The sequence below is a fragment of the Podospora pseudopauciseta genome, chromosome 4, assembly GCF_035222475.1.
Source record: "Podospora pseudopauciseta strain CBS 411.78 chromosome 4, whole genome shotgun sequence".
Taxonomy (NCBI): Eukaryota; Fungi; Ascomycota; class Sordariomycetes; order Sordariales; family Podosporaceae; genus Podospora; species Podospora pseudopauciseta.
Genome location: NC_085894.1, coordinates 221381 through 234799, shown reverse-complemented (window position 1 = coordinate 234799; position 13419 = coordinate 221381). Strand labels below are relative to the sequence as shown.

At 54.2% G+C, this 13419-nt stretch overlaps 6 protein-coding genes across 6 annotated transcripts; 5 read left to right on the top strand and 1 right to left on the bottom strand.

The window, feature by feature from the left end:
• Positions 1-322: 322 nt before the first annotated feature.
• QC763_400750 (uncharacterized protein) lies at positions 323-2899 on the top strand. The gene is made up of 3 exons (XM_062911689.1): positions 323-1423; positions 1474-1815; positions 1868-2899. Exons 1-3 carry the CDS (start codon positions 1337-1339, stop codon positions 2309-2311), a joined length of 873 nt encoding a protein of 290 aa, XP_062765264.1. The 5' UTR covers positions 323-1336; the 3' UTR covers positions 2312-2899.
• A 212-nt stretch (positions 2900-3111) lies between these two features.
• mrpl22 (39S ribosomal protein L22, mitochondrial) lies at positions 3112-4640 on the bottom strand. The gene is made up of 3 exons (XM_062911688.1): positions 4271-4640; positions 3339-4214; positions 3112-3282 (listed from the first exon to the last, which is right to left on the bottom strand). The coding sequence occupies exons 1-3, from the start codon at positions 4308-4310 to the stop codon at positions 3143-3145; spliced, it is 1056 nt and encodes a 351-aa protein (XP_062765263.1). The 5' UTR covers positions 4311-4640; the 3' UTR covers positions 3112-3142.
• Positions 3132-6407, top strand: QC763_400730 (uncharacterized protein; the record flags this gene model as incomplete). Its single annotated transcript, XM_062911687.1, has 2 exons — positions 3132-5669; positions 5725-6407. The coding sequence occupies exons 1-2, from the start codon at positions 5243-5245 to the stop codon at positions 6405-6407; spliced, it is 1110 nt and encodes a 369-aa protein (XP_062765262.1). The 5' UTR covers positions 3132-5242.
• Positions 6408-7672: 1265 nt separating this feature from the next.
• On the top strand, positions 7673-9241 carry QC763_400720 (uncharacterized protein; the record flags this gene model as incomplete). The annotated part of the gene is made up of 2 exons (XM_062911686.1): positions 7673-7729; positions 7783-9241. 2 exons carry the CDS (start codon positions 7673-7675, stop codon positions 8860-8862), a joined length of 1137 nt encoding a protein of 378 aa, XP_062765261.1. The 3' UTR covers positions 8863-9241.
• Positions 9242-9793: 552 nt separating this feature from the next.
• On the top strand, positions 9794-10336 carry QC763_400710 (uncharacterized protein; the record flags this gene model as incomplete). The annotated part of the gene is made up of 1 exon (XM_062911685.1): positions 9794-10336. One exon carries the CDS (start codon positions 9794-9796, stop codon positions 10334-10336), a length of 543 nt encoding a protein of 180 aa, XP_062765260.1.
• Positions 10337-10982: 646 nt separating this feature from the next.
• Positions 10983-13061, top strand: QC763_400705 (uncharacterized protein; the record flags this gene model as incomplete). The annotated part of the gene is made up of 3 exons (XM_062911684.1): positions 10983-11607; positions 11716-12942; positions 12985-13061. The coding sequence occupies 3 exons, from the start codon at positions 10983-10985 to the stop codon at positions 13059-13061; spliced, it is 1929 nt and encodes a 642-aa protein (XP_062765259.1).
• Positions 13062-13419: the final 358 nt, after the last annotated feature.

Sequence of the window (13419 nt, the reverse complement as noted above, 5' to 3'; positions counted from 1 at the left end):
ATTAAATTAAATAAAAATTAAAACTTAAATTTCTTTTAATTTTCCTTTTTTTTTTTCTAAAAAAAAAGGCGACCTGTGGAATATAGTGTAGGGTATTTTTGGTGGGCGGCTGTCAACTGGGCCAACGAACGGGCGTGAGGTGACAGAATTTCTGGAACTCGATTAAGGTAGCTGATCCTTGTTCAAGCGTCAAATTAAGACACGGTCTTGATTCGTCGAACCAAGCTCCAGCGGTGGCTGGTGAGGGAAGGCAGGCCAACCCTTGTGAGGATCACAGCACCTGCACCAGAAACTTGGGAATTGATTTGATGAGATGGCATCTGCGAATACTGGTGACCCCCTCTGTTTGGCATTGACGGACACCCAACTTCAGATGACCTCACCTTTCAGCATGAGAACACTTGGTTTGCAAATGTGGCTGTCATGCCGAGCTTGATCAAGAACTAACGGATCTTTCAGCGGCGGGATCAGCCGTCATGCCGACAGGACTGTCAGCAATGTTGCTGTTGTTCCGCAGGCTGCATCGCTATATCGGGACCGATACGCGTGCAGCCGGCAGTCAAGATCGGGGCGCAGGTTCTACGTCGGGCGGGTGTTGATGCAGGGGAACTGTGTGCGCCTCAAACAGCAACAAGAAAGCGATGTTTGGATATTTTATTATCTTTGGCTAGCTGTGGAAGAGAAAAGCGCAAGAAGTTGATGATGGCTGCCTTCCGGCTGTGGCTGATGCTTGGCAGGGGTTGCGGCGCTCTTGAGCAGAGATCCCAGACACACGGCCGTCTTCTTGACCCCAGATCCCGGGGCGCAACCGGGGGTACGTACCGCCGAACAGGAAAGGTCCCAAAACCACCCAATCAGTCTGGGGATGGAACAATTCCAGTGATTCCTTCCTGCAGGGGGGGGAGAACTTAACTCGCAAAGGTCCCTCGGAGCCCACACCAGCTGACCTCCGCCCTTCTCTCTTTCCGCATCTCCTCACGGAGTCGACTGATCTTCACCTTCACCTACACTCATTGATATACCAGACACACCCAATTCGATTCTCACTCGGCCCGGCGATCACTCCTTCAGCGCTGGTTTTTTCTTTTTTTTTTCTTCGTTTCCGCTTCCTTGCTCACCTCACTCGACACCACATCAAATCGGGAAGGGAAGGAATCAGCCTCACACTTCTGGACTTTAGCAGGCTCACCCAGACCGAGACGCACAGCTCTGCATTCCTCGGACACCCCCGATAGCTTATGATTGAGGCGCCACCTCCTCATCTGCCACTTCTCGACGACACCATCGACCTCTCCCATCCAGTTCCTCATCACGGACACAGCAACATCCCACCACCATGTTGACCCTCCGGTCTTTGGCCCTGCTCTCGGCAGCCAGCGGCCTCGCCCTCGCTCTGGACATTGGCAGCCTGGACCCTTGTGCTGTAAGTCGACAACAGGCAGTATGAGAGGGCCATGACTGACAGTATGATAGCACAACTGTCTCTTGACAGCCCCAACTTATGACTGCCCAGCATCCCAATATGCCTGCTTATGCCCCAAGGTTGACTGGGGAATTGCTATCAAAAACTGCGTGCGGGATTCAGGAGCATGCGCTGCCGACTATGAACCCGCGCTTATGGCAGCGCTCAGTGCCGGCTGCTCAGCTGTCGGTGCGCCTTTCCCTGCCGGAGACATTCCTGCCGACCCTCCTGCCGAGACTCCAGCTCCCGAGCCCACGCCAGCCGAGCCAACGACCGATGTGACTGCTGCTGCCGAGCCCACCTCCACAGAAACCCCTACAGAAAATCCGGATGGAGAGGCGACATCGACTGCTGTAGGTTCGTTGACTTCCGAGATTAGAATTCTGTACTGACAATGCCACCCAGGTTGAATCCAGCCCAACCGCCGAATCCACAGCCGAGGTCACCAGCACTCCTACCGAAGCCCCCAGCAAGTCATCTTCTGCAGACGAAGCGGAAGAGACTAGCGAAGCCCCCGAGGACGAAGGTGCGCCTGCCGGTCTCCCCGAAGCCGCCAAGATTGGCATTGGTGTCGGTGTCGGCGCCGCTGTTCTCGCCCTCATCGGAGTGGGAGTTTGCATCTTCCTCCGCAACCGCCACGTTGACAAAAAGTCAAACGACTCCGCCGGAGCTGACCGATACAAGATTTCGCCTCCGATGCCGAGCCGGGAGCAGAACCCTTACAACCACGGCAACAACAGCTCCGACTACGACATTGGCGCCAACGAGCTGGAGATTAAGAGCTATCGGTATGATGACATGACGGAGGGGAAGCAGCCCAAGCCAATGGAACCAAGACAAATGGTGTAAATATTGTCCAAAAAATTGGTTCGGCTGGGTTGATTCCTGCGTGGGTTTTTTTATAAGAAAAAAAAGCGGGAGCGTGGGAACAAGAAAATATGTCATCGATATCGTCAGCCGGACTGCACAGAACATACAATTGACATGGAACGGGATCTTTTTTTTTTGGTCAGGAGGCCTTACCTGACTGAGCAAACCAATGAAAGGGGGGAGAGGAAAAATCAAGGTTTTTATGGGAGGGCGAAAGATTTATCGTCAGCGCAGCGCTCACAGTGAAAAAAGAGAAAATTACATCAAAAAAGTACCTTGGGCTTGCGTTGTTCCGGCTGATGGACGTTGGTGTAACTGATGTGGATGAAACTCCCAAAGGAGAGCATTGTTTAAAGGGGTGGAAGTCCTGAGTCAGGGGAACAATGCACAGAGAAGACCGGGTGGTGGTTGGTTTGGTCTCAAGGCTGTCTTTTGACTCCCTTTTTTGTTCTTGTTATTTATTTTATGATTACCACGGCCGGGCTTTTCTTTCCCTTTGCTGCTTTGTACATAGTTACCAGAGATTTTTGAAGTGAAATAAACCTGTTATTTTTGAGGTCAGCCACGAGTGTCTTTCGCAAACTTCTGTAGCTGCTTTGATGAAAGATTACATCCATAGCTGACATACACCGAATTGCCTGACCCATGCCGAGAGATGGTCTCTCATGAGAAGTTTGGCTTTGACGGACTGAAAAAAAAAATACACGTTTGGTTTCATATTGTACATGTTACATAGCTACTCCTCCTCTCCCTCCCTCTCTCTCTCTCCCCCTCTCTCTCTCTCTCTCCCCTTCTCCTTCTCCTTGGCATTTACCAAGAGTAATGCGCCCTCTGGGCGGTAATCGGCCTGTCAGGCAGGTGAACCCAAGGCCCTTGCTTTTTCCTCCTGTGCTCCCTTTCCTGGTGCTCCCGCACGAGCGTCTTGTGTTCCTTGAGAACGACACTGAGACCTATTTCCATGTTAGAACCATCCATTCGCAGCACCAACAAGGCAGGGCAAACTCACTAGTAGAAGGCGACTCCTTCAAAAACATCCTCCCCCTGGCCCGATAATCCGGGTTCTTGGCCCTCACGGGGCCCTTGTTGACCCACGCCTCGGCAACATACATCTTTGACCGATCCCCCACCGTCATCCACTTGCCGTCCTTTCTCTGAATCTCCATCTTGCCCTCCTGTCCCTGTCCCAGACCCATCCCCCTCTCGGCAATGGCCAAATCGCGCGCCATCTTGAGCTGGGTGGTCACCTCGGCAGCCATCTTCTTCTTGGAAAATTTCATCTGCACCAGCGCATCCTCCACGTTCTTCCCCTGGATCTGCCTGGCCAGGTGGACAAGCTTCTTGACAGAGGTGGGCAGCCAAGGGGACTTGGAATGGAGGCTGCGCTCCGTCCTCGCGATGCGGGCGAGCCGCGGCTCGAGGCTGTAGGCGTCGGTGCCGTTTTTCACCTGGCGGATGGCGATCTTGCGTTCCCAGCGGACGCGGGCTTGCGGGTCCGGGTCGACGCTGCGGGAGAGGGCTTCTTTTACCAGGGAGCCGCCTAGGCGGGTGAAGGTCTTTGGCTGGGCGGCTTTTTGGCTGGCGGTGAGGGGCCCGCTGGTGGCGGAGGATTTCTGGTCGCCTGAGAGGACGGCGGCTTCCTTTTCGGTGACGGCTTGCTGTTGGGGGGCGACTTCGTCTTCGAAGATGGCGGGGGCTTCGGAGCGGGATTGGAGTTTGGAGATGAGGGACTTGCGGGCTTCGGCGGTGCCGGTGGTGATGGCGTCTTTGAGGTTGGTGGGGGAAGAGGGTTCCTTTTTGGACCAGAACCAGGGGCGGGAGGGGGATGTTGAGAGGGAGCGGGAGGGCTGTTGGAGGGCGAGGGTGGTGGTCGTGGGGGAGGTGGCTGTTGGTTTGTTAGTCAACCAGAGGAGGAACGGGACGGGGGAAGGGAGGACGGACCTCCCCGGACGAGCCGCCGCGTTGGCATGCTGAGGCTCATGGCGGCGATGGGGTGGACATGGACTGGCGGCCGTCGTCGTCGTCGTCGCTGCAAGGTGGGACGTTGAATTGGAGGTTCAAAAAATCTCGGTCGGCAAATTCCGGGGGAGGTGGGGCTGGTCCTGATTGGCTCACACCATCAACAACTTCCCCCAACTTTGGTCCGATTCTCCTTCCATGTCTTCTGCAAGGAACCACAATTATTTGCTCCAACTTCTCATCCCAGCTTTGATTGGTGCTTTTCTTGATGGTGATGTTATTGTTGTTGTCTGGTTTTGAGGCTTCAAGTGAGCCGGGCTGCCACAGGCTGCATAGTCGCTCAACAGGAGACGTGAAGTTCTCACACCAACACCAAGGAAATTGTTTGGTGGAACAGCTAGGTAAAGAGGGAGTTGGCAAGTGCAGTCCCCCAGGGCGGGCTCAAAGTGAGGGATATCTCTCTTCTGAAGCCCACAAATATGGCTTCCATCTGATCCTTTAGCTCACCGGACAATAACGAGGAGCTGAGGTTGATCGGTCCATAAGTCATCTGCCAGGCTGACCAGCAACAGCGAGAACACACGACGGGTCATAAGTGATACAGGTCAGACCAGACCTCATGAAATTGCATGATGGCATGAACGGCGGAATTTCTGTGCTCTCCTGTGTATTGCGAGCATGGGCAACCACTGGGTTTCTTCCTCTGCTGTCCTCGGCCTGCTCCAGCGAGTCTGGTGGGCACTCTGCCCGCAACCTCTGCGCAGTGGTTGCCAAAGCAAGTCTGTGTTGAAGGCGAGAGCCTCGTCGTCCTGTTTTTAATCCGCAACTAGGGTACCAATTTTGGCACCACAGTTTCCATCGAACAGTATCGACCACACTATCGACTGGCCATTAGTTGATGGCATACCCTCCTCTCCCCTAGCCATACCAACTCGACGACCCAATACGATCACCATGATTATGGCCACGCTGCCCCGGCAGCTTCTCTTCCTGCTTCTCGTCACCTCGGTCAAAATTTCAATCTCGGCGGACTGCTACTACATGAACCGGGAGAAAACGACTGAACTTACGCGATGCAGCAACGATGCAAATCCCAAGATCGAGAGCACCCTGTGCTGTATGCCAGGGGATAGCTGCATGGTCAACTCGCTCTGCCTACGTGAGAAAAAGGACGGGGTTAAGCACTACTACCGTGGCGGCTGCACCATCAAAGACTGGAAGGGAAAGAGTCTCTATGACTGCCCACCCATACTTTGCAAACCCGCTAGGTTAGCTGGAATGTACCCCTGCAATACTTCGAATCCGGACACAGGCTTTGTCTGTCAAGAAGCTTTTCCCGACGGTCCTCCTGACCATTGCGACAGCTCCGTAACCTTTGATGGTGAGTTGTCGAGCCCGAGTATCATGTCCTGCTGTGCTAACCCTGACATTTGTAGGTGGCTTAGAGAACTTCCTTGGCACCGCCAGCCCACTATCATCCCCGAGCACGTCAGTCAAAGATTCGACGTCCGCTTCGAAGCCCTCTGAGACTGAAGGCAAAGGTGATCCGGTAAAGACATCCCAGGACACGGCCGACATGTCCCTGGCTCATACAGCTACCCGACCGGCGCCGGGCATTTCTGATGTCCCTGTCACCACAACCGTAACTGAGCCGACCGGAACGTCTAATATCTCGGTTTCGACAGCTTCAGGAGAGTCGACGGCTTCAGTAGAGTCAACTGCTGCACCACCCCCATCCTCATCGGAAAAGCCCCAGCAGGACAACAGCGCCGTACCCGTCGGCGTTGGCATAGGAGTCGGTCTCGCAGTTACCATCGCGGGAGGATTTCTCGTTTTCTTTTACATCCGCAAGCGACAGCGGGAAGCGCCCATCCGGGCCGAAACCCCTCCTCCGCTGGACCCCAGCATCCAAAAGCCAGACAACAACTACTACCCGTTTGCTCCTTACCCTTCAGCAACTCAGCAGGGTTCCCTGTCAAGCCGAAATGGCGACTACTTCCGCCAGCCAAAAATACCATATGTGATGGAAACTGCGGCTGCCCCTCAGCAGGACAATGTATACCCGGGTCAGCCTCGATACCAGCCACCCAAACGGACGTTCAGCCACGAGCTGCCGTGACGCGGCGGAAGAGCGATGGGATTTTCATGCGATATGACATGACGGGGGTCTTTGTGGTTTCATCAGGATTGTTTGGTGTAACAGGAACACGGCGTTCTGGACTTTTCTCTGATGATGGCTCGCGGTTATGCCGGAGTTAATCACATCCCAAGTAAAACATATTGTGTGTTGCTTAACCCGAAGAAAGAAACACCGGGTTTGTGGCTTCTTGTGATGACCAATATCCCACATGCATCTTGTGGGCGAAGCGTAATATATGGCTTGTTGGTTGGCTCTTGGAGTTAAAGTGGCTTGTCCTGTCATCGATATTTTAAACAAAAGGATGACAGTGTTCCGCCGAGACGTCGGTGAATCGGGGCTAGGCAACGGTGGCCATCGGCGCTCGCGCTTCCCAAGCTCCGGCTTAGAGGCCGGACTTAGACCAATCGAGTTTGGTGTAGTTGGCGGGCGCCGGTGCGGCGGTGCTTTTTGTCACCGACGTCACAAAGCCTGCCAATACTTTCGTGGCTCCGTTTTCATGACCCTTTTTCCAAATCCAGACAAGCTAAGGCCCGGATGAGCGTGGACCGGATGGACGAGGTTGGATAGTTGTAGGTGTGAAGTTCCAACATGTCACCTAATGAAAAGAAGAGAACAATGCCCTCCCACAGCCCGACCGAGCTGTCATGAGATTAAGTGCCAGACCATCCCATCTCCCGTCCCAAGTGAATTTTACTCTCTTCAGCTGGCGCCGCCGTCGAATGTTTCACAACGCCCTCGTTTTCAACGGTTGAAGGTCACTCATCTGGTGTCAGTCAGTTGTTCCAGATTGATTGATCCGATTACATTGCAGATGACCGCCAGACCACCACTACTACTCCAGTTTCTACAGCTAGGCAACTGACATCTATCACCTGCTGCAACTGCGACTCTACCATTTCGTTTCATCACATCACACCAGAACTGACAGAGCACACACCGCAGCACAGTTTACGGTACTTTTATTACACCCGCGACGTTAGCAAACATTAGCGTACGCTGTCACTTGTTACCACAGCATCAGGCAAGCTATATTGCTGTATCACGGGTGCGGTATCCGGTTTACCGCCTGACTGTCGACTTTCACCAGCTGTTTCCACACTGGCCGACGATTCTTCTTTTATTAACACGAAAAAAAAAGAAAAAAAAGTCGCCACTTGCGGCCCAAAGACAATTCCCGATAGGTTACGACTTTTCACATCCCGAGTACAAACACACAAACCACACAGACCAAACCCTCACAAACAATGCCGCTGATACCCCTTCCACAACGACAAGTCGTCATGCCAACCACCCAACCATCTGTATGATTTCTCCCTTTCCCCTGCTACACTCCCACCAGCTAACTATCCCTCAGCCCCCCGTCCCCCCAGCCCAGCTAGGCCTAACCCCCACGCCCCCCCTCGACATCCCCATCTCCTCCTCCCTCCTCCTCCTCTTCATCCTCGCCGCAACAACCCACATGACAATCTTCCAACTCAACCGCCGCCGCTCCCACAAGTTCCTCTTCTCCGCCCTCCTCTTCGGCTTCTGCATGGCCCGCATAGCCTCCCTCGTCATGCGCATCGTCTGGGCCACCCGCCCGACCAACACCGGCATCGCCCTGGCAGCCACCATCTTTGTCGCCGCCGGCGTCCTGCTGCTGTACATTGTCAACCTCGTCTTCGCGCAGCGGGTCTTGAGGGCATACAGACCTCGGATAGGGTGGAACAAGACCCTCGGGTGGGCGTGGAAGGGATTGTTTGGGAGTGTGGTTGCTGTTTTGGTGATGGTTGTCACGGCTACTGTTGTCGGGATGATGAGTTCCGACCTTGGGGTCAGGCAAAAGACGAGGGAGGTGCAGCTTTTTGCGGGGGTGTATATGGCTGTGCTGGCGGTTTCACCGGTGGTGGTCGTTGCTGGGGCCGTGTTTTGGCCGGGCGGGGGCGGGAACAATAAGGTGGACAAGTTTGGGCAGGGGAGGATGAGGAGCAAGATTTTCTTGCTGGTGGGATCGTCGCTTTTGTTGACGTTGGGGGCGGCGTTTAGGGCGGGGATTGGGTTTATGCCGAGGTTGGTGACGGATCCGGCTTGGTATCATTCCAAGCCGGCGTTTTACTGCCTCAACTTTGGGATTGAGTTGGTGGTGGTGTATGGGTATGCGGTGGCGAGGTTTGATAAGAGGTTCCATGTGCCGGATGGGAGTTCGGGGCCGGGGGATTATGGGAGGGGGGCGGTGGTGGTGAATAAGGAGGAGGAGGTTTTTGGGGGTGGGGATTCAGAGGGGCAGAGTCATGGAGGGGAGGGGGTGATGAATAATAGTTGGGGTCAGAGTCGGAGTAGGAGTCGGGGACGGGAAATGGCGGAGGGTGATGGTGTTACTGGGGAAAGGCCGGAGAGTTTGGTGTTGGTGGAGGCGGTGTTGCAGAACGGGCTTAAGAAGAAGGCTGTGGTTTAACAGTCAGCAGTGGTTGTCTTTAAGGGCTGCCAAGAGGAGATGTATGACATGTGGGGGGCCTGTAACATAGACTCTCTTTTCTATTATTTGTTGTGGGAATATGCGGGGGAAGATCTGTACACATCTGGGAGGTGTTCTGGCTAGATTTGCTTCGAGCGCAGTGGGTTATTTTCAGGGAGCGTGTTTGAGCATGTGCTTTTTAGGGCGCGCAGTCTTTCGAACAGATACCCGGTTTGGAAAAGCTTCTCGCAATTTGAATTTCAACTCTTGCGCTGTTCGACGGGGCTTCTCGTCGATGGCTACACTGACGCTCACACAACACATGAACTGTTCGAATGTGACTGTTGTGTAAATGTTGTGTGTCAGTCCATCAGCCAGGAACAGGTCTATTTTGAGCGAGTCGATGAGATCTGAACTTTGCACGTAATCAAGATCGACATCGACCTGATCAAACTGTTACAAACACAATGAAGCCGTGCTGACAGGTGAGGCAAACACGCGGAAAATGTCGGAGTGGCCAATAACACCAAAGAAATTCTCCGGCCACGTCAGTGACAGCACGGGGAAGGGTAGCACAGACTCGGAGAAGAACCTGACGGAAAAGGTTCAAACCTGGTGACAATTTCTAGTATGCTACCGGTGGTACCGTCCTGGTCCGATGCGGTAGGTCACTTTGTGCAAGTCAGTGCTGGCCTAGAAATTAAAATAAAATGTTGACGAAGATTCAAAAATCCATGTGTATTCCCTGATGATATTGTGTTCCTTTTCCTGTTCTCTTGTCCTGACCTGCTTTTTACTTCGTGGTTGCTGTCGACAGTGGGTCTACCCCTGATTTTGCCCCTGATATTCAAAACAAAAAACACAACCGCCAAGCCTCTGATTTCAACAACAGCTTTTGGCTTCTGGAAGGGCAAAAGGAACGAAAAGCACAATGGGGGTTATCCGCCTCCGACACAGGATTTTTGCCAAGGCAGGGCTGGCGAACAATGAATCAGACGGCTGTGGTCGTCGAGGGACATTATGTCAACAACCCCAACAACTCCATGATGAGACCATATTATCACGGCATGCGATACAACGAGTATACCAAAATCAGACCTCGGCATCGCCACTTACTGCAACAACGCCAGCGCTACCGGTGGAGAGCACCCAGATAACCCGCGAAACCAATGCGCTGTTCACTACAAACGGGGTGACGATAGCGGTGGGTTTGGATGCAATCTTTGGGTTGGCGCTGGTGATATTCTTGAGTGGGGTGATCTACCAATGGAAGAGAGCCCAGAGGCTTCGTGCGGAGCAAGAAGAACGAGATGGGGTGACGGATGGGGTGGAGGTTACTCCGGCGGTGTCGGTGTCGACGGTGTCGAAGGAGTCATCTCAGCTGTCCTCGCAGATATCCGATGCGAGAGTAAAGGTCGTTGAGGAGCAGCGCGGTGATGAAAAAGGCGGGAGCAGCAAAGACCAAATGAAATAAGATGGCGCATCTAGGGCAGTAGAGGATGATGAACAAATCTCAACAAGAGTGCTTGGCGGAGATGAGCGACTGTGAATTGCAGCTGCTCCCACCTACGATTCATCCCATCTCTGCGTGCTTGTTTATTGTGTGCGAGGTACCTTTTTGCCCACAGCGTGCTTGTTCAGGCGACTCTCACAATAGGCCAGTTCTGCTCTGCGACTTTCCTCTCACTACCTTACCTATTCAAACAAATTTTTGCCCACTGGTAATTATAGGCTGCTCTCCCCACCCCTTCTCTGCCATTTACTTGTCGTCCGTTGCGACTTTGCACTTTCTTCTTTTTCTTCTTTTTCTCCAACCATCACACCGTTTTGCAACGCACCGCCACAGAATTCCTTTTCAAAGGTTCTGCAAACTCGACCACAACGTCTAGCACCGTCCACAACTCACCGCCGCGTGGTTTTGGTTACGGCTGTGGTACATAGCCAGAGCGGGCAAGGCTCATCATATACTTGAGTACCTACTTTCGACCCTTCGTCCCTACACGGCTGAGGCCTGATCGCTGCAAGTCATTACATCGACCTTGTTGCTCAGGAATTGGCAATTCGATGCTGACCTCAATTTCGACGGTTGAATTACCTGCAAGCCACCCACGAAACAAAAGATGGCCGTCTTCTCAAACATTTCCTCTTGTGAGGAATCCAATCCGGTCGCTCGCTTCAACCCAGCCCCGACATTTGCCAACGACCCGGCCCCTACGTTTGCCAACAATAACCACCCCAGTGACTCTGCTAAGAGGGTGTCAGAAACAGGCTGCTACTGGCCTGATGGCACGCCGGCTGATGGCACCGCAGCCTCGGGAGATTCAAATAGCCTCGGGCCCTTCTATCCCTGTCTCGACTCTGGCAAAACATACTCGCCCAATGACTCAGTGGTCTGCTGTTCGTCGGGTGATATATGCTTCGGAGAGGCCAATCTGTGCGGTGTAGCAGACACAGACACAGGCGGCGAGGGAAATACCGCGGTGGCGGTAATGTATCGTGGGGGATGTACCGCGCAGCCAGACGCGTGGGAAAAGGCACCCGGTTGTCCGCAGAAATGTCTTGATCATGCGAGGCCCTTCGCAAATGCAGTCAGCGGCGTGGTCATGGTCATTTCATGTGACAATTCAGATCGTGCCGACAACTTGACCTTGTTCTGCTCCAATGATGCCCTTGACCCTACCAAGTGCGATCACGATGGGGCCTCACTTGATGGATACGATATTGCTGAGGCTTGGGGTATGATGGGTAAGTGCGGCCGCGGTGGACTCTGTCTCTGACTTTGTGTCTTTTACCACAAACATGTAGCCCGGTCTTTGCTAACCAGAGTGGCGAGAATAGCCTCAGAGACTCTAGAGATCCATGGAACTGCTCTCTCGACGGTCACCTCCATCCCCCTGGCCAAAACCTCAAGCACTTCAAGCACCTCGAGCACATCGAGCACGACCTCGACCTCGACCATGGCCATGGGTACGCCGCCTACCAATGTGACGGCTCCCAACTCACCTAATACGACCACCATCATCCTCGCCGTCGGCATCCCGCTCGGGCTCCTCTTCTTCTTCGGCATGGTCGCCCTCACCTTTGTGTGCTACCGCCGCCGCCACGCCCCCGAGACCGAGCCCGAGCAAAAACGGAGTCCCTTCACAGTCCTCAGCGTCAACCAACCGAATACCAAGCCAACCGACACCAACTCCCTCGGCACAGTCCACTCAGAGCGCCACGCCATCCCGGGTCCCCTCTCCTCCAACCCCATCCTCCCCTTCTCCCCATCCGACGGCGACCTGACCACCCTAGCCGGCACCTCCACAATCCCGCAGCAATCCGTCCACACCTCCCCCCATCCCTCCCCCTCCAACAACATAATCCCCTACATCTCCCACCCCGACCCTCCCCCTCCCCCCGAAGGAGGCAGACACAGCACCCCCACCCCCTGGCCGGCTTCTTCCCCCTTCATCCACGCCTACGCCAACGAGAACCTAACCTCTAACCGCAACTCCTTTTCCCCTCTCCGCAAATCCCAAACCCAACCCTCCCACCTCTCCCCCCCGGCTCTTGGTCCCAACACCCGCGAGAGCTACCAGTCAACCCACAGCACCCACCCCTTCCCGTCCTACTCCGAGCCCGCCATCGGCCTCTTCCCCCCAAACTCGGGCCCCCAGTTCCCCTTCTACAGCAGGGAGGTCCACGACCGGCTTCAGGAGATTGAGTACCAGCGTGGGTTGGACGAGTATTATGGGGCGAGGGAGGATTATGTTGGTTTCGCCGGGGGGGGTCATCATCATCATCATCATCATCATCAAAGGCGAGAGGATCCAAATGTGAGGGGGGGGATTCATGAACTCGAGGCGACGGAGGAGGGGAGGCCGGTTAGTCAGGAGTTTGAGTTTGATTTTGAGCACAGCTTTGGGTGTGGACGGCCTGCTGTGGGGGTTGGAAGGGCGCAGGTGGTGGAGATTGGACGGGGGAGGGGTGGTCGGGAGCAGCAGGAGCAGTGGCAAGGGGGAGGGAGCACAGTTACTGAGCAGGGGATTGATGAGATGGGGGGTTGTCATGGTCGGCATTGGAGTACTGGCGGTGCTGGTGCTGGTGCTGGTGCTGGTGCTGGTGCTGGTGCTGGTGCTGGTGCTGGTGCTGGTGCTGGTGCTGGTCGTGGAAGTGGGAGTGGGCATTGTTACAACCCCTACCGCTCGTCTGCCTAATCTGCCGGGTTCGAGATCATTCGCGGTTTGCAACTGATGAACAGCTCTCTCGACCTTTTGACAGCCCGTTCTTGGTGTTGGACATCCCGATCAATGAAGCTTGTCTACACCCCCAGCCTCTTCTTTCACCAGCAACACCAATCACCACACTCCACCCAAATCTCCCTTCTTTTCTTTCCTTTCTTTTCTTCACTTCCTTTCTTTTCTTTTCTTTTCTTACGCAGCACCACCAAGAAAGAAATGATACCCGCTGCCTTTTCCTTGTCCGTCCTCCAAAGACGATACTGTAACCACCACCTAGCAACATCAACACCCACCCCTCCCGGCCCACCTACCGGGTAACCAACCAAGAATCAAG